At 35.4% G+C, this 24,751-nt stretch overlaps 1 protein-coding gene across 1 annotated transcript in view; it reads right to left on the bottom strand.

The window, feature by feature from the left end:
* LOC141345742 (DNA topoisomerase I, mitochondrial) overlaps positions 1 to 24,751 on the bottom strand; it is a 48,272-nt gene that overhangs the window by 3,003 nt on the left and 20,518 nt on the right. Inside the window, exons 9-15 of the mRNA XM_073850636.1 lie at positions 17,434 to 17,556; positions 17,160 to 17,347; positions 16,761 to 16,905; positions 12,067 to 12,210; positions 9,472 to 9,657; positions 6,261 to 6,329; positions 3,352 to 3,466 (exon numbers count right to left, since the gene is read on the bottom strand). Coding sequence (XP_073706737.1) covers positions 3,352 to 3,466; positions 6,261 to 6,329; positions 9,472 to 9,657; positions 12,067 to 12,210; positions 16,761 to 16,905; positions 17,160 to 17,347; positions 17,434 to 17,556 — 970 coding nt within the window. The remainder of the gene's footprint in view (positions 1 to 3,351; positions 3,467 to 6,260; positions 6,330 to 9,471; positions 9,658 to 12,066; positions 12,211 to 16,760; positions 16,906 to 17,159; positions 17,348 to 17,433; positions 17,557 to 24,751) is intronic.

Below are 24,751 nucleotides of genomic sequence, written 5' to 3' on the forward strand. Positions count from 1 at the left end.
GTTCAAATGTAAATAAAAGATGAGTAATAATTTTTTCCACAATGACGCCTCTTGTACAGTCTTATTATCTTCTGGGAGACGTCTGTGTCATTTCTAATGAAAAAAAAAAAAACTTGCTGGTTGAATAAAAGTAACGAAGTCAGAATTTGCCAGGGGTATGAGTAATTTCGGGCTTGACTGTATATTTCTACTGTAAAAATGAAAAGTCAAAATTAAGAACAACAAGGGCTCTGACAAACACACTTTAAATGCTTTTAAATTACTTTATTGGCAAATCGGTTTTGAAAAAGGCCAATACCGATAGCCATGAAAATGCTTAATATCGTCACCGATAATTGGTTAACCTTTTGACTTCTTTTGACCTGCTCATTTGCAAACATATTTTGAGGTTTGTCATAATTAATGTTTTCAATATTATGTAATATTTATAAGTATGAAGGAAAAAAAAGCTAAACAACATGGTTAAAATGGCAAGAAATCAATAATTACAAGGCCTTAAACAGGCTTCTGTATGTAAATTTGTAAATTCTAAGTCAACATGCCCACCACTTACACACACACACACACACACACACACACACACACACACACACACACACACACACACACACACACACACACACACACACACACACACACACACACACACACACACACACACACACGGCACCTGATGGGCGAGACCCTGCCACACACTGAGCTGATTTAATTAGAGCTTGTAGTGGATGCAGAAAACAGATTTCCTCTCAGTGGCGATCTGACACCTCCACCCCAGCATTACACACACATCACATTCACACACTGCAGTACTCGCTCTAGAGATGCTTGGATAGTTACACTACTCACAAACAAACATACAACAGTCTCATTAGCACAAACACACAATTCAGTAATTAGTGAGAAGCTCATTCACACTGCTAGCGGCGCAAACAAACTAGAATGTGCCCATCAAACCGTGTCCTACCCAGGCATGATATGATAAAAGCAACGTCTAACATGCAAACAAGAAGTTTTTGTCTTAACTCGTGAACACAACAAGCAAAGTAAATGCATAAATATGGTGAGTATGCCTACATCCTATACCTATTCACTGACATTATAAAGCTTTGAAGAGTCAGGATATTATTAATATAATTCCGATTGTATTTGTCTGAAAAAAGAAAGTCATATATACTTAGGATGGCTTGAGGATCATGGGGTAATTTTTATTTTGTGTGAACTATCCCTTTAAGGCACATCAACACTTTCTGAGTAACTCTGACTGAATCCAGATGTTTTAGCAGTTTATAGCTACTACACTTTGTGGTTTGGGCTCTAGAGACCAATTATTTTTTGTCGTATCAAAGGAAAAACTCAACTTTGTGACCCAGAAATCATGTTATTATCTGATTAGCTACTACTTAAGGAACATATACATTAAAAGTGTGCAAAAAAGTCAAAAGAAAACCAAATCATAACTGGGAAAACTATTTTCATGACACCAAAACTAACTCAAATAAAATAATTCACAAATTATTTTCGATACATGGTATATTATACTCGAAACCTTTAAAATTAAACAAAAAAACAACAATAGACCTAGATGGGTTGAGAAATATATCACTGTTAAACACAACTTAAGCAGTCCTAAAATATCATCATTAAAATTAATAAAATCTAAACTAAACTGAAAACAAAAAAACAAATTGGAAATAAAAAACTATAATTAATAAAAGTATAAACTTATACAGCCCTAAAATTTTAAAATTAAAACTAATAAAATCTAAACTAAATTGAAAAAATGAATTAGAAATAAAATGGAAATAAAAAAAAAAAATTAAATAAAATTAAAATAATTAAAAAAGCAAATTGGAAATAAAATAAGTTTCTATTTTTATTTTAAAAAATATATATTTCTAAGCAGCCCTAAACTAAAAAAAATAAAATAAAAAATAAAACAATACATAATAAATAAAATAAAATCTAAACTGAATTGAAAAAAAAAAAAAAAAAGAAATCAAATAGAAATCAAATAACTAAAAAAAAAAAAAAAAAAGCTAAGGAGCTCTAAAATATCAACATTAAAAATAATAAAACCAAAACTAAACTGAAAAAACGAATTGGAAATAAAATAGAAAATAATAATAATAGAAACTTAATTACCCTTAAAATATTAAAATGAATACTAATAAAATCTAATAAAATTAAATTGAAAAAAATAATTAGAAATAAAATGGAAATAATAAAAAAATAATAGAAACTTAAGCAGCCCTAAAATATTAAAATGAATACTAATAAAATCTAATAAAATTAAATTGAAAAAATGAATTAGAGATAAAATGGAAATAATAAAAAAAATAATAGAAACTTAAGCAGCCCTAAAATATCAAAGTTAAAACTAATGAAACCTAAACTAAATATCAAAATTAAAAACAAACAAAATAATTAAATAAATAGAAACTTAAGCGACCCTAAATTATTGAAATTAAAACTAGTAAAATCTAAACTAAATTGAAAGAATAAATTGAAAATAAAACAGAAAAAAATAGAAACTTCAGCATCCCTAAAATATCAAAATTAAAACTAATTGGAAATAAAAAATATAATGAATAAAAATGGAGACTTAAGCAGCCCTAAAATATCAAAATGGATACTAATAAAATCTAAACTAAATTGAAAAAAAAAAAAGTATTAGAAATAAAATACAAAAAATATAAATAAATAATAGAAACATAATCAGCCTTAAAATATCAAAATGAATACTAATAAAATGTAAACTAAATTGAAAAAACTAATTGGAAATGAAATGGATATAAAAAAAAACAAAGAATAAAAATAGAAACTTAAACAGCCGTAAAATATCAATTAATTAAATTAAAACTAATAAAATGTAAACTAAATTGAAAAAATGATTTAATTCATAAAAATAAAAAATAAAAAAGAAACAAATTGAATAATAAATAAAATAATTAAAGAAAACTAATAACCCTCATGGACAGTCAGTGAGACCGCAACATAGTACGGTCTCAAACACTGACTGTGGCTAGTCTCGTCTTATGTTCGCAAAGTAGAAACTTTGTTGATTACGTTTCTTGCATCAGGTTTGGACACACTGTCATACTAACAATATCCATATGTTTCTGTGGACTCAGAGTTGTCAAATCGAACGTTGTTTTGAACACTCTGACAGCAATCCATATTGCCATCATATTCAAGCATTTTAGCAAATGTTCCAACATACATCCATACTGACGGCATGACTGAACATCTGGAAGTTGTACTAGTTGTCTTGATGTTGAATGTTCATTTGAAGATTGACTGACAGAATGAAGAAAAAAAAAAGAAAGAAAAAAAAAAAAACAAGACACTCACTGTTGCTGAGTTCTTTCAGCTGTTGCTGCAAGGTTATAGAGGCGTTGTATGTCCTAAAAACTTTCGCAGTCAGTCCCGGCATGAGGGAACTCAGGTGTTTATTTAGCACTTGAGTCTGTGAAGAGAAAAAGCAACACATTAAAGGTAATGTTTTATGTTTAAAACCATGTTTTATGATCCAGCTTAACTTTGAACCACAAGATGGCGCTCTTGTCTTTATTGTCTAGAAACGAGTACGCAAAAAAAGATGTCTAAAAGAGCAAATCTCAATAGTGCAATCTTTTTTTCAAAGATATCAGCCATTTGTTCCAACTTTAATGGATTTGTAAGTGCAGGAGTATGAGTTGTATGTTCCAGACATAAAGAAAACATCCATTAAATCTACTTGCATCAACAAGACGTGTCTTAAAAAGGGTTTACAGACAAGCTACTCAACCAACAAGTTGTCTAAAGTGCAAAACATCACACTTATTTGAAACTTCCTAATGATAAAACCCTTCCTCGCTTTTCCTTTAAAACCAAAGTACTAAAAACACAAATATTTACCTCAGAAACGACCAAGGTTTTGTGCGACCCAGGGGAAGGCGATGCAAGTACAGTCACACATCTGCATTCTAATGAAGCTATCTTTAAAGATACTAAATGCTAATGACACCAGCTGTGTCCTAGCATGTCAACTGCTGCTAACGTTCAGCACACGCGCTGCCGTCTGATGACACGCGCACTGCGAGTCACTTGACGCATGTTGAACATGTCGGTCTGTGTGACACTGTTCACCAGGGAACACTGTGACATTTGGGCTAGGACACCCAGTGACTCAAAGGAACACAACTGTGAGTTAATGTGTGTGTGTTTTTAACTGAACTATACTTCTGGGAACACAATGGCTGCAAAATGTCCCTCAAATGTTAGCTAAACCTGACAAGCTACTTTTGGGGACATCATCATAAAAATGACTAAATGTCATTTTCAGCTCTACAGCTGTAGTATAGGGATAAGACTATAATTAGTAGATGAGTAGATTAGTTTGTATATACAGTTGAGGTCAAAAGTTTACATACACTTTGCAGCATCTTCAAAATGTTAATTATTTTATGAAAATTCATGTTATTTTTATTTACATTTTTTTTTTTTTTTAATGACAGTTGTTCACGAGTCCCTTGTTTGTCCTGAACAGTTAAACTGCCTGCTTAAACTGCCTAAATTCTTTGGTTTTCAGCATTTTGGTGCATTTGAACCCTTTCCAACAATGACTGTATGATTTTAGATCCATGCTTTCACACTGAGGACAACTGAGGGACTCACATTCAACTATTACAGAAGGTGGAAATGCTTACTGATGCTCCAGAAAGAAACCAAATATAAAAGATTTGGGGTGTGAAAATTTTTTGAATTTTAGGATCAGGGTAAATTTAACTTATTGTCTTCTGGGAAACATGTACATATCTTCTGTAGCTTCTAAAGGGCAGTACTAAATTGAAAAAAAAAAATCATATTTAGGCAAAATAATAAAAGTTCAAAAGTTTTCACCCCCTAGATCTTCACGCATTGGGTTTCCTTCTGAAGCATCAGTGAGCGTTCGAACCTTCTGTGATAGTTGCATATGAGTCCCTCAGTTGTCCTCAGTGTAAAAAGATGGATCTCAAAATCATACAGTCATTGTTGGAAAGGGTTCAAATCCACAAAAATGCTGAAAAACCAAAGAATTTGTGGAACCTGAAGGATTTTTCTGAAGAAAAGCAGGCAGTTAAACAGTTCAGGACAAACAAAAAAAAAAAACAGCTGTGGATCATTCAGATAACAACACAGTATTAAGAATATTATTTTCTCCTGTGTACTGTATGTAAAACTTTTTTTTAATGTGATATATCTGATTCAGGTCAGTGCTAAATTAAAAAATAATCATTTTGTATGATCCCTCTTATTTTAGTAAAATAATTAACATTTTGCAGATTCTGAAAGGTGTATAAAAGCTTATGACGTCAACTGTAATTATAGCTAGCCTTTTTCATTATGTTTGGCCTTCTTGCCATTGTATGAATACTAATAAGAAGAGACAAAACAACAGTGGAAACACATGGAAATGACAAAGTTGACTATAGCCTCCATGCAACACATTCAAATGTGAATTTTAACAATATCCTTACTACCTTTCTGGGCCTTGAATGTGTCAGTTGCATTGCCGTCTACGGAGGGTCAGAAAGCTCTCGGAATTCATCAAAAATATCTTACTTTGTGTTCTGAAGATGAACAAAGGTCTATGGTTTGGAAACAACATTAGGGTGAGCAATTAATGACAGAAGTTTCATTTTTGGCTGAACTATGACTTTAAAAACCCTATATGTATTCTCCTTCGCAAGCATTGTCTCATTAAAGTTCTTGTTTATAATATACAAAAAAGCGTCTGTTCTAGTGAGGGTTCAGCCAAGTTAAAGACACTTCTGAGCATCATATATGCACACATAAGCTTAAAAGCACAGCAGCATGTAATAAGATTTGCAGCACTTTGTGGAAGAGGGCCAGTATTACTCTCTGCCGCATCCTCCCTCGTTCACCCCTCCGCTCGGCCTTTCGCAGAGTCAATCGGAAGAGCCCAAAGTACAGATTAATGTTCCCCCTCCACGATGGCCCACCATTACCAACCTGACCTCACTGAAAGGGCACATTTCTCTCTCTCTGTCGGTCTCTGTTGGTCTCTCTTTTTCACACACACAAGCAGTTTTCCAATTTCCTCTCAAAATCCGTCTCTCTCTGTCCTTCAATCTTTCGGCTGCAAAAATTAAGACTGAAATACTAAAAAACTACCATGCTTTAGTTTGAACTCTTATGATGCAAGTCTCTTGAGAACCGTATCCTTCAGAATGAAAAATCTATGACTGTCTGCCGCCGTTTCAGAACATTACACTCACATTGAGTCGATCAAAGAGGTCATCTCCTTCTTGCTTGTTTTCCATGAAAAGCTTGAGGTTTTTGAAAACCTGAAACAGAAAACACATGTTAGCTTGTTTATCATATGCACAGAACAGAGGTTGAGAGGAAAGGATAGAGAGAGGGAGAGGCACTCTCAATTATATTTGACATTTCGCAGAAGTCCTGTTTTCCTCCACTCCTACTAAATAAACCAGCTAAAATATGCATGGAACTAATTAATGGTAGCAGATGTGTTGCTTTTAAATCAGTCTCATTTGAATAACAATTTATCCTTGAGCCAAATGCACGAAGAAGAAAGTAAACAGACCGCTCGCCAAGCAATGACAGAATTTATATTTCTGGAACATTTTTTCCCCCAATTTTACACGCTCGTATGGTAGTAATGATTGATTCATATGCTGACCTTCCTGTCTAATAAGCACATAGAGGGAGATCAACATTAACATGATCACATACTCAACACTCACCCTAATATGGCCAGATAAACTCTCAAACCACTAACGGAAATGTTTACTTTTCCATTTTTGTAATATAGCACAACATTCTTCATTACAAATTATATTATCAGCATAATAGTTTGCATACAAGAGCTGAAAGAGCATTTTGTGCTTCAATGGAAGTAAATCTGTACAAAGGAGTTACAATATCAAAGGCACAAGTTCACTTAATTTGTGATTTAATAGTGCAGAATATTAAATATTTCTTTTTCTGTTTAAAGCACTGTTTTTCATTTTCATTTCTGAAATGTGACCCTGGACCACAAAACCAGTCACCAGTAAAAACGTTTGTATCTCACAATTCTGAGAAAAAAAAAAACTCAGAATTGCTAGTTTATCTCTCACAATTCTGACTTTATAACTCCCGATTGCGAGTTTGTATCTCACAATTCTGAGAAAAAAAAACTCAGAATTGCTAGTTTATCTCTCACAATTCTGACTTTATAACTCCCGATTGCGAGTTTATATCTCACAATTCTGAGAAAAAAGGCAGAATTGCAAGTTTATATCTCACAATTGTGGAAAAAAAAAATCTGATTTGTGAGTTAATATCTCACATTTCTGACTTTATAACTCTCAATTACAAGTTTATATCTCACAGTTCTGAGAAAAAAATCTGAAATGCGAGTTTATATCTCAAAATTCTGAGGAAAAAAAATCAGAATTGTGAGTTAATATCTCACATTTCTGACTTTATAACTCTCAATTACGAGTTTACATCTCACAGTTCTGAGAAAAAAGTCAGAATTGCGAGTTTATATCTCACTATTCTGAGAAAAAAGTCAGAATTGTGAGTTTATATCTGACAATTCTGAAATTATAATTCCCAATTGTGAGTTTGTATCTCACAATCCTGAGAAAGTCAGAATTGCGAGTTTATATCTCAAAATTGAGAAAAAAGTCAGAATTGCGAGTTTGTATCTCACAATTCTGAGAAAAAAGGCAGAATTGCAAGTTTATTTCTCACAATTGTGGAAAAAAAACTGATTTGTGAGTTAATATCTCACATTTCTGACTTTATAACTCTCAATTACAAGTTTATATCTCACAGTTCTGAGAAAAAAAATCTGAAATGCGAGTTTATATCTCACATTTCTGACTTTATAACTCTCAATTACGAGTTTACATCTCATAGTTCTGAGAAAAAAAGTCAGAATTGCGAGTTTATATCTCACAATTCTTACTTATAACTCCCAATTGTGAGCTTGTATCTCACATCTCTGAGAAAAAAAAGTCAGAATTGCAATTTTGTATCACACAGTTCTGAGAAAAAAAAAAGTCTCAATTGCAAGTTTATAGCTCCCAGTTTTGAGAAAAGAAAAATCCATCATTTTGACCCATACAATATATTTTTGGCTATTGCTACAAATATACCAGTGCTTTTTAAGTCTAGTTTTGTTGTCCAGGGTTACAAATTAGGTTTTAAATGCCAGATTTCCAACGTAGCCTTAAATGCCTGGACATGTAGTTTCAAGATTTGTTATTATAACAATTAAAAAACAGAAAAGGTATAACAGCATATTGACAGTACTGAAACTAAAACTAAAAGATCAGCTCCAGATCATGTGGCACAAAGTTCCAGGCTTTAATTGTGATTAATTATGCCTTATAATGGGGTGATGAGGAAGTGGGGGTTGGTTTTCACCATACCTGCAATTATATCTGACATTTCCGCAAAGTCTGCCTGTCGCCAAATAAACTTGCAAGATATTCAGAAACTAATTAATTTTCACTTGATGAGCTTCTTTTAAATGTTCTCATTTACATTAAGCAGCCTATGCAAGCAAACAAGTTCTAGCGGCTGAGCGCAGCACACATCTCACACTTCCCCTCTAGCGTGACCCGCTACTTGAGAACGGCAGAGAAACCACACTTTTGACATCTACAAGTTGTGCTAAAATAACAATAAACCACCTGTTGTTACTGAAATTATCATGAAACACTCATTTTTTCAGCTTGCGCTTTAAAAAGGTAACTGATACAAGTGATAATTTCAGATTTGCATTTAAAGGGATAGTTCACCAAAAAAGGAAAAATCTGTTACTAATTACTCACCCTCATGTTGTTGCAAACCTGTAAGACCTTTATCTTGGAACACAATAAAATCCGAGAGAAATGTAGTAAGGACATTGATAAAATAGTCCATGTGACATCAGTGGTTCAACCATAATTTTACAAAGCTACAAGAATACTTTTTGTCCGAATAAAAATAATAAATGGCAGAATATGTGATTTGGAGAAGAACTGTTGAATAAAGTCGTTATTTTTGTTTTCTTTGCGCACAAAATGTATTCTCATAGCTTTGTAAAATTTCGGTTGAACCACTGATGTCACATGGACTGTTTTACCGAAGTCCTCACTACGTTTCTGGATAGGGGAACATTTCAGTTACATTGTTGTCTATGCAGAGTCAGAAAGCTCTTGGATTTCTTAATAAATATCTTAATTTGTGTCTTATAGGTTTGGAACGACATGAGGGTGAGTAATTAATGACAGAATTTTCATGTTTGGGTGAAATATCCCTTTAATGTAAGAAAGAACAGACCAAGCACAATTCAGTATGCAATTATAGGTATTAAAATAATAATAATAATAATAATAATAATAAGTTATAGTCAATTAAAGTGACACACCAGACAAAGAAATGTAAATGTAAGCCAACATTATCAGGCATCTTCTAAAAAATCCTCACCTTTTTGGTCACAGGGACCTTGTTGTAATATCGGATGCAATCTTTACCCAGGAAGTCGAACTCTACCACACACTTCTGCCCATCCAGTGTGTCATGTAAAGTGATGTGCTCCACGCGAAGTGAGCAACAACCCACAGTGTCTGCCGTCTCGCCCTCTTCCTTTTCATTACCTGCTCTCAGAGCCAGCTGAAGAGTTGAACACAGACATACACCTGCTTCATACAGACATGACACTACATCTCCAGAACATCTTAGAGCAAATGCTTGTGAACGTTCGGATATGACAGTGGACTGAAAGCTACAGTATGGTGCAGTTGAAAGTAACAAGAACTGACTCATAAAACCTTTAATACTGGATGTAACCTTTGATCCAGTATCTCCACACAACTAGACATGTGTGTGGATTTTTTGGAGGAGGAACTGAGGAAAAGATGCTTACCTTTAAAAGATATTTCCATTAAAACAATAATAAGATGGACTCATTTACAAGAAAGTTGCAAATTAATGGTGGTATGTCAAAACAAATCTGACTTTTTCCATGTTTAAGTGATAATAATAGAGGCCTCGGTGCATGTACCAACCCTAAAAAAAAAATGTGAAAAAGAACATAGAAAGGGGATCTTATTATAATATTATCGCGCATTAATCTGCACATTTCTACCCACGGCGCTGCCATTCTGTTTTCGCAAGCGACAATGGTGTAGCAGTTCTAATGCCTTGCCAAAAGTTTAACTGTACTGTTTTTGGCTGCATAGACAAGCACAGAACACTATATAGAGTCCCAGTCTTAGAGACGACAAGATAGCAGTGAATTTATTGATTTATTTACTGTTTATAACGCTGCTGCCACACAGCAGTTGAAATCGTGTTTTAAAGCCTTATATATTAGTTTAAACTTCTGATATGTGGTTTTCTGAGCGCACACATTTGAAGCACTCCCACAGAAATCGCTGTGACATGGCATGTGAGTAAAATAAGTTCTCTTTCATGTCAGATTGCGCTTAAACTGTCAAATACACAAGTTTATGTTAAAAACACACAGGAGTTACAAAAACGGTCAGTTATGTTTATGAAGGTAAACAGCTTGGAAAGAAATTGCATGTTTATATTAGATCTATGTGGCAGCAGCGTTATAAACAATAAATAAATCAAATTCACTGCTATCTTATCCTCTGAGGCTGGGACTCTAAACAGTGTTCTGTGCTCATCTGTGCAGCCAATGACAGAACATTTAGCATGCTTTGCTTGAACTTTTGCCATGGCGTTAGAACTGCTATACCGTTGTCGCTTGCGTAAAACAGAATGGTGGCGCTGTGGGTAGAAATGTGCAGATTAAGGGGCGGTAATATTATAATAAGATCCCCTTTCTATGTCAGGGGAGGATCTGAGTGGCTCGTTTTTTCACAAGCTTGCAGAAGGAGGCCTACCAAAAAAAAAGGGGGCATTTTCAAAATGATATAATAAACAATCTGTGGGGTATTTTGAGCTGAAACTTCACAGACACATTTTGGGGACACCTGAGACTTATATTACATCTTGTAAAAAAAAAAAAAAAGGGCATAACAGGTCTCCTATAAAAAAAGGTGATAAATTTGATATTGTGACGTGCTATTATCTAATTGTGAGATGAATTTGCATGAATAAGTTGCAATTATGAAAAAGTTGCATTTGTGATAAGATAAGAAAGGGCAAATATATATATATACACACATATATACACATACACACACACACACACACACATATACATATATATATATATATATATATATATATGTATGTATGTATGTATGTATGTATGTATGTATGTATATGTATATATAATTATGAAAAATAGCTAGAACTAGTAAGTTGCAGCTGACAAATTTAGTATTATAAAAAAATGCATGCATAAATACATAAGAAAAGACGAAATAGTTAAATAAAGTGGTTCTTTATGTTTTCTTTGCACAATAAAATTATTCTCGTAGCTTCATAATATTGCGGTTGAACCTGAAATATTTTAACAATGTCCCTTACTACCTTTCCAGGCCTTGAACGTGTCAGTTGCATTGCTGTCTATGCAGGGTCAAAAAGCTCTCTGATTTCATTAAAAATATCTTAATTTGTGCTGAAGATGAACAAAGATCTTACAGGTTTGGAACGACATAAGGGTGAACTTAACCCTTTTAAACTTTAGTCCAAAACAACTATTAATTAAAATGAAAATGCAAAAAAATCTTGTTCTAAAATTCTTGGATTTTCCAACTCAACTTCAGTAACCAAAATTCATTAACACACAGTCCAAAAGACCTCAAAATAACATAAGTTAACCACAGAGGGTTATGCATAATATAACCTCTTATAAACACCTGCAGATATTTCTGAGTGGTTGTCACAGTTTAAACAAATGCCCAAGAAATAATGCACCATGCTGTCCTCTGTGATGTCTCAGTCTCTGCTGTATTTATTCTCAACAGGCAGCTTAACTGACATGAGCTGATTAACGGTACACTCTAACTCTTCGGTCTTTCTAAAATAAAGTCATCATGATTGAAAGCCTGCTGATGTACTGCTAGTACACAAATTATGTCTGTGCAGCTTGTGTGGCCTGACCTTGTCAATAAAGTAGAGGGCTACGGCTCTCTGGCGTGTGCCCATCTGTTTAGACTTGAGGTCCTCCTGGTACTGGGCTCGGATGGCATCCACACACGTCTTCAGTTTTCGAGCCACCTCGTACTTTTCCCAATCCTTCTCACCCTACAGGAGATAAAAAAAGTAACAAAGAAAAACCAAATGATCTGACAAGGAGCAGCGCGGCCTGACACACCATGAGTGATCGGAGTTAAAGTACCATCTTATTCCAAAGGAACAGATTGAATTCTGAGGTGACATAAAAGATTGTTTCACAACGGATTGAAAAAAAAAAAATAGCTTCAGGACTACATGAAATGGTTTGGCTAACACATTTTTTACCAGCCTTTCCTGTGCAATTTTACCTTCTAGTGAAAATATGAAAATATCAAAAGACTTATATGTGATCATGGACCACAAAGCCAGTCATAAGGGTCAATTTTTTTTCCATTGATGTATGGTTTGTTGGGATAAAGACAATATTTGGCCGAGATGCAACTATTTGAAAATCTGGAATCTGAGTGTGCAACAAAGCAAAATACTGAGAAAATTGCCTTTAAATTTGTCCAAATGAAGTTCTTAGCAATGCATATTACTAATCAAAAATTAAGTTTTGCTATATTTACAACAGGAAACTTACAAAATATCTTTATTGAACATGATCTTTATTTAATATCTTAATGATTATTGACATAAAAGAAAAATCGATCATTTTGACCCATATTATGTATTTTTGGCTATTGCTACAAATATACCCGTGCTACTAAAGACTGGTTTCGTGGTCCAGGGTGACATTTATTAGCTAAAAGTACATTATTAGCATACAGATGACTTCAAACTAACAGACGTTAAACTAAAGGCCACAAAAGTCATATTGATTTCACTAAATCTATTAGAAAGAAAATAAATTAATTGGGAAAACAAACCTCTGCATGAAAACAGGTCTTTTAAAAATTCCTATCACACTAGTACTTCATTTGTACAAATAAAAAGTTTCTTTGTTGTCAAAGCAACAGCATAGTGACCAACATAGTGTGAAATAACTTTACCTTCACTAATTAAGCACATATAAAGCACCAGGAAGCAGACAAATGAAAGGACTCCAGAAAGAAAAGCAAAGTGATGAGGCGGTTCGGAGACGGTGTTGTGAATCTGTTCTTGTTCAGTTATGATTATTAGGTTTCTTGAGAGGTGTCCATCACTCAGTTTTCCTGATGAAAAGGATTGCTTTGCTTCCTAATTTAATTAGTGGGAGGAAGTGAGTGGAACGAAGGTGAAGATGAGGCGCTGAGCTGAAACTAAGTGAGCGTGATTCGGCAGAACGCGAGAATACACGTCTGGCTCTGTTTGATTGGCCCGGACTCGCACTAAAACGCGACATCAAATCACATCTATTATTAACAAGGTGACAGAGACAGACAGTCATGAGGTGAAGACGACGTGAAGATGAGTTAGAAATGAAGGGAGGTACCGGCAGAGAGGGCAACAAGTACGTTTTAATCAAGTGATTAATAAGGTACTCACTAAAATATTACCCTCACATCCCTAGACTTTTGGCTAACGGCATGAAGTTGCGTCAAGATTGCAGCTTATTCTGACCAAAGAACCTTTAACTTAGAAAGGACAAGATTTTAACTTTTAAAAGTATTTTAAGTGTTCTTTTGGAATGTTTTTTTTTGTATTAGAGCAAAATAATAATAACTAAGAATAAAACAGCTAGTTAATAATTAACAAATTTGACATTTCAATTATTTTCCACATAACATTTCACACACATTTATAATATATGTATTTATGTGCATTCACCCCAAAATGAAAATTAACCCATGATTTTCTCTAGGGCTGCCCCCTAATAGTCAACGAGAAGAGGCTTGGTCACTTATTAGCAGAATGGAGAGACCATTAATGGCTGGTCTATGTGGTAATATAGTACATTAGGTAGGACATCCAAACACTCACCTATGATTTATCAACCTCAAATATGGCTTTTCATCTGAAATAATGTAAGTAGTAGCAACTTAGAACTTAGAAAAATGTGTGCTATTAAAGTGTGTGCGGAGTTTGGAAGCTGAACAGTAGCACGCTTACTGCATGACAGACGGAGGCACTGGTGTGGTCACTTGCTCTTTTTGGTAATACAGATAAAAGTAATGCATCTTTTAAATCTGTAAAGACTAGGTTTATTTGTGTGAACTCAAAATAACAACGAAACGTTGTGCTTTTGTAAACTGACTAAAGCAAACAGGGTGCGCTTTTTGCCGTCGCTGTGAACTTGATCCCGAAACTCTGTGTAAACTTGCCTTACAAATTTGAAATATATATCTAGAGTGTGAAATGTCTACTATTAAATGAACCAATTCAACTAGAAAACAAATATTTCTAGATTATGCAATCCATATTCAGGCGCATCCACTACTGCGGAGATGACAAGTCGGTGTCATCGACTTCATCTCTTAGGTGTATTTTGGATCCTTTTCTTGTGAATGACTGCCAAAGTATCGATGATAACATGAACTGGTAAGCTAATAATGTCAGTAATGCCGAGTTCAGACTGCATGATTTTAGCCCCGATTTTGACTCGCCGACAGGTTTTGAGAAATCGCCGACAAATGCCCGAAATCTCAGGCAAATCGGTGCTCGTTCACGTGAGTGACAATCACACAGTGTGAAATATCAAAGACGCGATCTGAGAGAATCGCCGACGTGTCGCCGACACCCGTGAGATATTTGGCATGCTAAATATCTGGACCTGTCAGCGATTCAAAATCATGCCGTGTGAAAGGTGATCTGACTGAAAATCACATCGGCGATTACCTACAGCCAATGAGACAGCAACATCCAGGCCAGCGGGAAGTTGGAGGAGGAGTTACGAAGGTATAGACCACAATATCAACAAGCATAGCTTCGGCTTCTTTTCCTTTCGCTGCAAATGAGTGCACATGCAATTTGTATGACAAGCTTCTTGCGGGCTACCATTTTTTTATAATAATCCCAGTCTCACGTGAGAATTGCACGCCTGACCTCGCGTTGTTTCCATGTCACTTCTCGTGTGTGTTTGGTTGTGAGACGTAGTTTGCAGACCGGGACCAAGTTGTCGGCGATTCTTCCTATTGTAAAGTCATGCAGTGTGAAACCCCCTGTCGCGAATCCATCGTGCAGTGTGAACACAGCAGCGACGGAATGCTACCCCAGATAGTCATGCAGTGTGAAAACATCTGTGACGCGATTGCTTTGAAAATCGTGCAGTCTGAACTCGGCATTAAACCGAAAACAAAGAAAGCAGTAATTTATCAAATTATGCATAAATTCGCTTCAGAAGGCCTTTATTAACCCCTCAGAGCAGTGTGGAGTACTTTTTATGGATGGATTTTACTTCAAAATCTCAACACCCATTCAATGCCATTATAAAGCTTGGAAGAGCTAGGACATTTAATATAACTCTGATTGTATTCGTCTGAAAGAAGTAAGTCATACACTTAGGATAGCTTGAGTGTGAGTAAATCATGGGGTAATTTTCATTTTTGGGTGGAGAATGTCTTTAATGTTTTAGTGGGTTTCCTGCTAAGTTTAAAAATACCTGCTCTAGATCTATGGTGGGCCGCAACCTACAAAGGGTAACAAATCTGGAAAAATGGTACATATTTGTGCATAGTTAAACAATTATTATTTAAGTAAGGAATAATTGACGACGGGCCGTAGAATTCTTAGAAAATAATGCACACCCGAGGTGGTGATGTTACACCTCGGGTGTGCATTATTTTTGTAGAATTCTACAGACCGAAGTCAATTATTCCACTTATACTACGGTTACCACACCTCAAGACATCGATCAGATGGTATATTTCAAGACATTCGTCCCGTTTTTATCCTTAAAATGCTACTGTGAGTAGGATTAATTTCTTACGCAGCTCCTCCAACAGCTTCGTTGCTAGTTCCAAAACGTCATTTTAGACCTAGTAACGACGCTTGAGCCGTTGATGGCAAACTAATGCAGTTAATAATGAAGTTTAGACAGACTAAGAGACAGGCAGACAGACAGAAAGAGAGAGGGAGAGAGATATTAAGTGCATATATTACCTCTCTCAAGTCTGTGTGTCTCTCAAAGGTGACTGGCAGCATCGTCTCTACTAACAGGCAAACTTTAAGTTCATTTTCTTCAAGACCACGCAGTTGTTATCTCGCGTGTGAGAACTGTCATGTCGTTTTTTTAAGTTGTTAATCGTCAGAGCAGCACTAACAACATTAGCGCGAATGCTAACGCGAGTGCTAACTGTATGTGTGTGCATCTGTGAGTGAGAGAGAGTGAGAGAAAAAGAGTTTGTGCTTTCCGTACATAATAAAACGTAACATTGTGGAAAAAACATGGAAATAATCTGTCGTTTTTATCCTGTTGTTTACTGTATTTATTTGTTTAACCAGTGTCATTGTGGGTTTTGGTTATTTTGCTGTTTTGAGTTGTAAGGACCTTTGAAATAACTGAAATTGTGTGGCGAAGTGATATAAACATGTACTGCGGTCAAAAGCTGCCTGGAACTACGTTCGCCGTGCGCTTCCCTGATAATAATGCACACCTCTAGAACGTTTGTCAGCCAATCAGATTCAAGCATTTAACAGCCCCGTAGTATAAAGATAATTATTTTTTATTTAAGTGTTGAAGCATTGACTATAATATATACCTTAAGTTTGGAGTTGGCATTGAGCATCACATATTTACAAGATCCTTGCACATTCTCGGTCCAGCTTGCTAGCCATGTGACAGTGTTGTCATGACGAACTTCCTTCCAATGATGACCAGCTGGGGGTTCTGGGATACGAGAGTCCCTGTGGGGCAAATTCATACTTTCTACAATCAGTGTGTTGGTTTCAGAGGTAGTGTAGAGAAACATTACTTGACGTTGCTCTTGAGGGAAAAATGTTTTTTTTTTTTTTTCCCATTTGCATATAACTTTCTTTAATGCATATCTGTATGTGCTTTTGTTAGGCCTTGCATTCATGCCAGAGTGCTATAGTAATAATCCAATTTATGAACATGTAATATGGCACTGTAATCTGTGCACTGTACGAAAAAGCCTCACTTGCTGCAGTTGATGATGACGTCTTCAGGCTGAATCCTCTTCTTCAGCATTCCCTGTTTAGGATGATCTCCTCTGCCTCGGAAAAGCCCTGGAGGTTCAATCTTAAAGTTCCCAATGCGTTCACGATGGTGGTCCAACACACAAAATCCAAACTCTTCAACAATTTTTTGATTGGCCTCTTTGTTAACCTGGAGAACATCAATTATCAATTCAGAGGAACATCAGAGGAGCATTGATCGATTCAAAGATAACAGATGTTATGAAGGATACTTACCAACTTCTCCTCTTTGCTCAAGTTCTTCCTGGCTTCCACCTTCTGTTTATGCATAGTATGGAGTTCCCCAAAATCACACTTGTTCAGATCCATTATTAGCTGTCTTTCCTCCAAAGTCATCTCCTGTGCAGAAGAACATAAACCATCAAAACCAAGACTTTGGAAATAAAATCTGAAAAACTGAAGAAAATCTGAACTTAAGATGTCTGTGATTTCATGCACAGAATCTGGATTTCTGTAGTTTTTAATAAGACTGGAATATGGGTGTTACAGTGTTACATTAGTATGTGTTAGTATTTGCATTATAATATTTGTTAATAATTATATTTTAATATTTAGTGTAAACATTATCAATTTTGTTGTGTCATTTTTATGTAGGTTTTTGTTTTAGATTTTTCATATAGCATTTATTGATTTTATTTCTATTTTACTATATTTAGTATTTCCACTTATTTTAATTAGTTGCCAAGTTTTTTTTATTATCTAGTAATTTGTTTTATTTCTGCTGTATTCTAATTACTAAAAATCAGTTTTAATAGTTTTAGTTTCATTGGTTAATGCTAGTTACTGTATTAACTAACATGAACAAACAATGAACAATGCATTTATTACATTATTTAATAATCTTTATTAATGTTAGTTAATTAAAATACAGTCGTTCATTGTTAGTTCATGATAATTCACAGTGCATTAACTAATGTTAACAAACACAACTTTAGATTTGAATAATGCAATAGTAAATGCTGAAATTAAAGGATAACTATTGTCAAAATGCAACCTGGGCTGTTTTTTTTTACTGTAATCGAGACAAACTTATATCTAAAAGCATAATTACGACAAACGAGCCGTTTTTGAGATTGACCGTGATTCCGTTTTGCGGTCAGTGGCCGGTGAATGGGAGTACTAGGGGCATAACTTTGAGCGCATCAAAATCAATATTTTTACAACACTCAGAAAGCTCGACACACCATGAAACTTTGCTCGAAGTATCGCCTGGGTCTCTACAAATGAACTCGAGCATTGAGAACATTGTTTGTGTACAAAGAGTTTACTAAAAAGAAAGGAAAAAGAATGCGAGGAGAGTACAGATGGATAGCTCCTAAAGCATATTTCCATATAAATGCACGGCTAATTCGTTGTTTTGTCGCAAGTGAAAAACAATATTAACCTTCTAGTTGTAAAAAGAGCCTCATATAAGCCTAATATTTCGTCCTATGGAGTCCATTCATTCGCATTTGGAGATCGACACCTCTTGACTGGCAAGACGGCTGCGAGTGGAAACCCAAACAGTGAAAGTGAGTTGTTCAAAACCTTTCTTTTTAGTAAACCCTGTGTACACAAACAATGTTCTCAATGCTCGAGTTCATGTGTAGAGACCCAGGAGATACTTCGAGCAAAGTTTCATGGTGTGTCGAGCCTTCTTAGTGTTGTAAAAATATCGATTTTGATGCGCTCAAATTTATGCCCCTAGTACTCCCATTCACCGGCCATTGACCACAAAACGAAATCACGGTCAATCTCAAAAACGGCTTGTTTGTCGTAATTATGCTTTTAGATATAAGTTTGTCTCGTTTACAGTAAAAAAAAACAGCCCAGGTTGCATTTTGGAAATAGTTATCCTTTAACATCAACTAAGATTAATAATTGCTGTGAGTGTGGAAGTATTGTTTATCCTTAGTTAATGTTAACTAATGAACCTTATTGTAAAGTGTTACCACAATAACAACACTGGTATCAGTTTAGTGTAAAACCCACTAAAATACATCAAACTTGTATAAAGTATGTGGTAGTTACAACATTATGCACATAATTAAAAGAAAAAATTACTAAGTAATGAGGATCAAACCAGACGCTGCTCTACAGTAGCTGTTCTGAGCAGTAACTTTCCTTACTGATTTAATTTTCTTTTCAAATCGGATGAGATGCCAGCAGTACTTGAACTACCAACTGTTATTTTACACAGAAAGTTGGCATAAAGGTCTAAATCCATATTGAAGGTTCACTAGGCAGCGAAACTAGAAATTTTGCTTTATTCGATGAAGGTCAAAATAAATTGTGAGAAGCATTGTGACAAAATAAAAAACAGCACAAATATTTCTACCCAGAAGGCATTTGGTGTCTCAGAGGACATCAGAGTGCACACACACACACACACACACACACACACACACACACAAAAACAAAAAACAAAAAACAAAAAAACATAACTTGCAACAAAATTTGTCCTGAACTTGGGTGAGAAAAACTGATTTGGGCAGGATTAAAATCAATATTAAAAGCTGTGAAACATAAATTTAACTTGACTCCTCAGGGAAAACTTGTCCCATCCAAACAGTACTTTTAAGAAAGTTGCTGCTTGCTTCATATGTCTACCAGACATCTGATAAGTATGAAGCTGAGGGTGCGGTTTTGTATCCACACAGGGTGATAGACCAAGCACAAATTGCTTAAAGTGAACTTTGGCTGACCTTGGGTAAAAGTATATATGTGTGAAGATCAAAAGAGACTCACAGACACCCTCATGTTTTTTAGGAACACATACAGACTTAACCAGAAGAATCACACATATCAGAACTTGGCCGTTTTCTGTAACGACAGCAAGAACTGTTAGAAGGAAGAATATGTGAAGAAACTGATGAAAGAGAATTAATAAGAGTGCTGATTAGCCAATGAAACTTTAGATAAATTGTCCCGAAGTTTCTAATAATAAAAGTCTTTGAGTCTTCTCACTTGGAGTAGAATCTTTGCTGAACTGTTTTACTGTACTTTTGATCAAATAAATTCAGCCTTGGTGAGCATACTTTTTTTTTTAAACCACCCCAAACTTTTGATTTATTTGCATCATACATCCCTTAAATTGTGAAAATAAGTTGAACTATAACTTTGACTTTACTCACGGGTCCAGATTTTGAGTGATTATAGCAGGTTTTTGAGTTAGCCTTGCATTCAGGTTGACTATAATTGGCAGTCCTGTCATTAATTGGAGCTTTGTAAAAAAAAAAAAAAAAAAAGCATTTATTTTTCTTCAGAATGGGCAAAAGATTCAGCTCTGTGGAAGTGCTTGAGACTTCTGTGACACATAGCGACTATTCTGAAGGGTCAATTTATCAAACAATGCTGTCTGATCATACATGCCTAGGCTGTCTTTTATCTCTTTTTATGAACATCTCTCTTGTTGCTTGCAATAATTGCCATATTTAACCATTATACCTATTCTGAATTGGAACATTGAAAAGCCCCCAAGTCTATCTCATATAGCAACCTTCTACACACACCTTGGCAAAAAAAAAAAAAAAAAAAAAAAAAATTTCGCCGTTGGCTAGTGAACTTTAGTTTACTCGTCTGACATAGCTGATAAGACTGATATATATAAAGCTTTTGTTTGTAAAATGCCACAGCTTTTTAAATATCTGAAAGTACGCTTTTAACATCAGTCAGTCAAGCATTATAACATGTGACCCTGGACCACAAAACCGGTCATAAGGGTCAGTTTTTTTTTTTAAACTGAGAATAATACATCAACTGAAAGCTTATTTATTCTGATTTTGATTATTATGATGTATGGTTTGTTAGGATAGGACAATATTTGGCTGAGATACAACTATTTGAAAATCTGGAATCTGAGGATGCCAAAAAAAAAAAAAATTTTTTTAAATTGTCCAAATGAATTTTTTAGCAATGCATATTACGAATCAAAAATTAAGTTTTGATATATTTATGGTAGGAAATTGACAAAATATCTTCATGGAACATGATCTTCACTAAATATCCTAATGATTTTTGTCAAGAAAAATCAATCAATTTGACCCATATAATGTATTTTTGGCTATTGCTACAAATATACTCATGAAATTAGGACTGGTGCTTAAGATATTGTTGGTCATTCTGCATTTCTGTAAAAGGTGAAGAATTTCAAATGAACTCCATTGTTTTGACAGAAAAATAAAACAAAGAATATTGTTTACATGGAGCACATCAATTCTCAATGGTATGCAAGACTCTCCTGTCTCTCTTTCTTTGCACACGTGTGAGAAACAGTGCTCTCAGCTAAGCAATGGCAAGTCATGCGTCTTCACACTAGAGTTCACAGTATGTCAAATACAGGTGCGCTGCATAAGTGCACATCTATTGAGATGAACTGAAACATAGCACAGATCGCTTGACGGAGAGTGAAACTGAAGTTGAAGTTGAGAGTGCTCGGCAAGTGAAAATACATCTGTGCTAAACTTATACTTAGATTTTACTTGCCAGTGTGTGAGTAGGAGGCTAAGAATTTATTAGCCAACGGCTAATGTAAGACATAATTTAGTCGCCCAGAGTGAAGATTAAAAGCCTTTAAATTCCTGTCAATTCCTTTAAATTCCTTCATTACATTCCTCCAAACAGATTGTTTATGATTACTACTATATAGGGATTTTCAAGTTAAAATTGTGTATTATGCATAACAGTCATTGTAAAATACATCTTTAGGTATGGTAATTGTATATTGAGCTTTAATATTTGGAATAGGGCCACTGGCTAATTTTGGACTTTTTTTTTGTAGACCTGGCAACCCTGAAGTGATCTCACCCATGCAAAACTCAATATCAGACCACTACTGTGTTTTGGCTGACACCGGGAAATATTTGGAGTGTTTTTGTAAGACATTTGGATCTGTGGTAGTAGCTTGGGTCTCTCAGTCCCTCTGGTGACCACTGATTTTCATTATGTGGACAAAAATGCATCCATCATGTGCACACAGAAAGCCGCTTCAGATAGTTCTTTTTTGAGAACCTCCAATTCACACACTGGCAAGTAAAATCTAAGAATTTATTAGTCAATGGCTAATGTGAGACGTCATTTAGCTGCCCAGAACAAAGATTTAGAGTGATTTACTCGCATTGTAGAGAGTATATTGTATATAATGACAAAATTGGCTTATGTTTAATGATAACATACAAAGCGATTTACAGTATCTCACAAAAGTGAGTACAACCCTCACATTTTAGTATATCTTCTGAAGGGACAATGAAACTTGGATACATTTTAGAGTAGTCAATGTGCAGCTTGTATAACAGTATAGATTTACTGTCCTCTGAAAATAACTCAACATACACCCATTATTGTCAAAATAGCTGGCAACAAGTGTGAGTACACCCTAAGTGATAACAGCACTATGTTGTTTAACCATGCAAAGCCATATGTTCTATTCATCATGTTTATGTTATTGTCTGCTTAAGAGGACCATACAAAGTATCTTGTATTAAAGCAGTTAAAATTAGGTGCTTTAAGTAAAATTCTCTCATACTGACCACTGGATGTTCAACATGGCATCTCATGGCAAAGAACTCTCTGATGATTTGAGAATTAGAATTGTTGTTCTCCACAAAGATGGCCATGGCTATTTGAGGTTCAGTAACACCCTGAAACTGAGTTACACTACAGTGGTCAGGGTTATACAGAGGTTTTCCAAGATGGCTTCCATTCAGAACAGGCCTTGCAGAACCTGGCCTTGCAGGCGTAGAACCTGGCTTAAAAAAAAAACAGATGCATGAGTGCTGCAAGCCTTGCTTTAAAGGTTGCAGAAGTAGAAGGTCAGCTTGTCAGTGCTCAGACCATACGCCGCACACTGCAACAAGTCAGTTTACATAGGCGTTGCCCCAGAAGGAAGCCTCATCTGAAGCTGGCTCACAAGAAAGCCTGCAAACAGTTTGCTGAAGACAACATAAGAATACGAATTATTGGAACCATGTCTTGTGGACTGATAAGACTATAACATAAACTTGCTTGGCTCAGATGATGTCCAGCATGTGTGGCGAGGCCCTGGTGAGGAGTACCAAGAAAATTGTGTCTTGCTTACAGTCAAGCATGGAGGTGGTGGCATCATGGTTTGGGGCTGCATGAGTGCTGCTGGAACTGGTGAGCTGTAGTTCATTGAGGGACACATGGATTCCATTATGTACTGTACATTCTGAAGCAGAACATGATGCCTTCCCTCCAGAAACTAGGCCGAACAGCAGTTTTCCAACATGATAATGATCCAAAACACACCACCAAGATGACAACTGCCTTACTGAGGAAGCTGAAGGTGGCCAAGTATGTCTCCAGACCTGAACCCTATTAAGCACCTGTGGGGCATCCTCAAGCGTAAGGTAGTGAAGCACCATGTGTCTAATGTCCAGCAGCTCCATGAGAAGTGGAAGAGGTTCCCAGCAACAACCTGTGCAGCTCTGGTCAATTCCATGCCCAGGATGATTAAAGCAGTGCCAGGTAACAATGGTGCTAACATAATATATTGACACTTTGGACAAGTTCACTTAGGGTGTACTCACTTTTGTTGCCAGATATTTTGACAATAATGGCTGTATGTTGAGTAAATTTTAGTTGACAATAAATCTATACTGCTATACAAGCTGCACATTGATTACTCTAAAATATATCCAAGATTCATTTCTATAATATTGTCTCTTAAGAAGATATACTACAATGGCTGCTGAAATGTGAGCGGTGTACTCATTTTTGTGATATACTGTACATACAATTCAAAGTTTAAATTTCATCAGTTCTTGCTTTCCCTGGGAATCAAACCCATTACCTTGGCATGGCTTGTGCCATGCTATACTGTTTGAGCTAATAATATACTGACAAAGAATAAATGGACTTCTAAAGAATCTTTTCGTAATGTGTATTTATTCATTTACTCATCTACCTATAATGTCTTTGAATTTTCTACTTTTAGGAACTTTTCTCTGCAAATACTGAAACATGTCACTAATTAACTAGTATGCTATGAATCTAATTAATTAATTTTAACTCTTGACAGCCCTACTTCAAAGTTAAACTCCAGAGTGTACAGTCGTGGCCAAATGTTTTGAGAATGACACAAATATTAGTTTTCAAAGTTTGCTGCTAAACTGCTTTTAAATCTTTGTTTCAGTTGTTTCTGTGATGTACTGAAATATAATTACAAGCACTTCATACGTTTGAAAGGCTTTTATCGACAATTACATGACATTTATGCAAAGAGTCAGTATTTGCAGTGTTGGCCCTTCTTTTTCAGGACCTCTGCAATTCGACTGGGCATGCTCTCAATCCAAATCCTGGCATGCTCTCAATCCAAATCCTGGGCCAAATCCTGACTGATAGCAACCCATTCTTTCATAATCACTTCTTGGAGTTTGTCAGAATTAGTGGGTTTTTGTTTGTCCACCCGCCTCTTGAGGATTGACCACAAGTTCTCAATGGGAATAAGATCTGGGGAGTTCCCAGGCCATAGACCCAAAATTTCAACGTTTTGGTCCCCAAGCCACTTAGTTATCACTTTTGCATTGTTCTTCAC

This window comes from Garra rufa, chromosome 11, assembly GCF_049309525.1.
Source record: "Garra rufa chromosome 11, GarRuf1.0, whole genome shotgun sequence".
In the NCBI taxonomy this organism is placed as follows: domain Eukaryota; kingdom Metazoa; phylum Chordata; class Actinopteri; order Cypriniformes; family Cyprinidae; genus Garra; species Garra rufa.